The 2915-nt window shown below is 44.3% G+C and overlaps 1 protein-coding gene across 2 annotated transcripts in view; it reads right to left on the reverse strand.

Moving 5' to 3' along the window:
• Adamts12 (ADAM metallopeptidase with thrombospondin type 1 motif 12) overlaps nt 1–2915 on the reverse strand; it is a 402762-nt gene that overhangs the window by 389392 nt on the left and 10455 nt on the right. For both annotated transcript variants that reach the window (XM_023707482.1, XM_023707481.1), the window contains exon 2: nt 1223–1584. In XM_023707482.1, the coding sequence (XP_023563250.1) occupies nt 1223–1584 (362 nt within the window). The remainder of the gene's footprint in view (nt 1–1222; nt 1585–2915) is intronic.

The following is a 2915-nucleotide window of genomic DNA, read 5'->3' on the forward strand; positions in this document are numbered from 1 at the left end:
ATAGATAGATAGATAGATAGATAGATATAAATTCAGACTCTAAATGCTACAATTTAGGATCTCCAAGCTTCCTTGACTGCCAAGAGAGGAAAGGAGAGAGCGAACACAAATCACATCATAAACAACATACTCAGAGCCAGTCAAATAGCTCAGCAGATTAAAATGCCTGCTTAGGCAGATTCAGGGGCAGGGAGTTCAATCCCAAACCTGCCATGCTGGCCCTACCCCTGCCAGACACACTGAGACTGTGATTGAGACTAGGCGTGGTGGTGTGCACCTGTATTCCCAGCACTTAGGAGGCTGTAAACAGGTGGATCACTCCAAGTCCGATCTATGCAGTGAGCCCCTGTAGACCCTGTCCTAAATACAATAAATAAATAAATAAATAAATAAATAAATAAACTCCAATGTCCAGTGTACTAGAAACATAAAATGGAAAAATAAGAACAGCAAGCATTCATGGGCTGTCACTGTTTACTAAATAGCCTTCCAATATGCATATTAATTCATTTAATCTTCACAATGCCCCATTACACCTATCAGCAAACTTCTCTGACAAATGTTTTCTGCTTTCAAGGCTTTCTGCTTCCTAGCCAACTACTTAGCTCTACCGACATAGTTTGGAAACAGCCATAGACGGTCTGCAACAGCGCGATCGCAGCCGTGACCCAGTGCAAATTTAATTATGAAAACAGTAGGTGGGCCAGAGTTAGCCGGCCCTGGCTCTGAGACCAGTTCTATCTTTGTCCTCTTTCTATAGATGAGAAAACCGAAGCACAGAAAGGTGACAACCCAAAGTCTCAAGTGACATCTGGTTCCTGAGTTCATAGCCCTCCATCCTATCATATTAGTTAATGACATCACATCACTACCTGTAAAACTCTCACTCAGTACCAATTCAGGTTTTCCTAATTCAAAAGTTGCCAGCCAGCAGTCAGTAAACAGTACCCTCAGGCCTCGCCCATAGACTCAATTCAAACCCTCCTTCTTTTCCTCCTCCCACCCCCTGTTCCCTGCTTGAGCTCTCCTCTGAAACCCCAGGGTCTTTATTCTTGGTACCTCCAAATCAATCACCTTCTGTTTATTATACACTTTTTCCAACCTCTTTGGAGGGCTCAACACCCAGGTTTTGATGGGACATTGAACCTGCTGGGAAAAGGTCCAGACCGACTCTGAAGAGCCTGGGACAGAGCAGAGGGCAGAGGAGAGGCCAGGCACTCACCAGACCGTGGCAGGCACTGAGGACTGCAGTCCCGACTGAGTTGCCCTGCTGCTGAACTGTGCCCCTGAGATGGCAAGGGGGGCCCGAGGAAGTGGTGATGTCAACATGGGAAAGATTCCCGTATCTCTTCTCCACGATGTAGCTATTGGAAAGAAATCCTCGATTGACGGTCAGATTAAAGAACAGGTCCTTCTCTTCATGTGCAATTCTATAGTACACCCAGTCCTCGGAGCCTTCCAAGCCTCTTTTCCTTCTGCTGCTGGAGACAGGAAGGTTCAAGCCATAGGACAGGAAGTGCCCGCTAGAATCTACTCGGACGGGAGCCACCACGTGATATTCTGGCAGGGTCTGGATGAAATGCTCTGAAAGAGAAGAAGACATAAAATAAGACTGAGAGACTTGGGGCAGTCTGCGCAGAAGCAGATCCGCTTCCACGTGGAACCTGGATTCTAGATTGCAGATTGCAAAACCCACTGTTGACTTGAAGCTCGGAGATCCTTTCCACCATACAAGTCCTGTCCACAATAAAGTCCCTGAGCAGCTGAAAATTGCATAGTGCTTCCTCCTCAGCAACATACACCAGTCTAAGCTGACACTGAAACAGAGCCCTGGGTGTCAGATATTTCATCAGAAATAACTTAAGATGAGTACTAATTGATGAGGAATACTGATATGATAAAGGGTAAGATCAGCATCAGGATCAGGGACAGGGCAAATCTAGAGCTCATTGACACAAGTCACAGAGGTTTCTGGCAGGGTGCATAAACTCCTCAGGAAACTTCCTGCTCAGTGCAGTTAAAAGATAGAGCAAAAATGAAACTACAGTGAGCTCAGAGAACACACTTGGATAAACCGCACAGCGATGACAGCACAAAAAAGGGTTATGATATAGCAGAGTGCTTAAAAGAGCTTGGAGATTTTAAATGTTTACAAGTACAAAGTAGACAAAGTAGGGCTGGAGAGATAACTCAGCAGTCTGAGCGCCTGCCTGGCAAGTTCAAGGACCCGGGTTGCATCTCCAGAGTACTACAGGCCCCACCCCCTAGGTGCTCTGAGCCACGGAAATCTGGTGTGTTATCTAATGCCTGTATATGCAGCACTGAGGAGGCTGAGACAGAAGGATCACTTTGAGTCTGAACTGCATAGCAAGATCCTGTACCAAATAAATAAATAAATAAGATAAAATGGTAAGGCAACATATTAGAATATTGGAAGCTTAGGTATTTTTTCAAAACAACAAAAAAAATGTCCACTTTAAAAATACAAGGCAGACTCCTTGTTTCTTACACAAACATACATACACACACAAAATTTTTTTAAAAAGTATTTGGTACAGAGTTTCAATATGCAGCTCAGATTCTTACTGATCCTCCTGTTTTCAGCTTCCCAGGCACTGGGATTACAGACGTGCCCCTCCACACCTGGTTCCAGCGGCCAATCCCCAGTGCTTAGTCCAATGTGCTATCTCACTCACCCTTCAACTTAAACTTTTTGACTTATCTGAATTTTAATCTTCATCACTGCCCCTTTATTTTGCTGTTTTATAATAACAAAGGATCTTATAAGCATGGAATTTGTCATCATTCAGCATGATTGACTTAGTAACACAAACCATTGACCACTTAGTAAGATAATATTTTGGTTCAAATGAAAAGAGAAGGGAAGAGAAGGGATGGGAGGGAGAGAGGGAGAG

Source organism: Octodon degus, unplaced genomic scaffold (genome assembly GCF_000260255.1).
Source record: "Octodon degus isolate 3935 unplaced genomic scaffold, OctDeg1.0 scaffold00293, whole genome shotgun sequence".
Lineage (NCBI taxonomy): Eukaryota > Metazoa > Chordata > Mammalia > Rodentia > Octodontidae > Octodon > Octodon degus.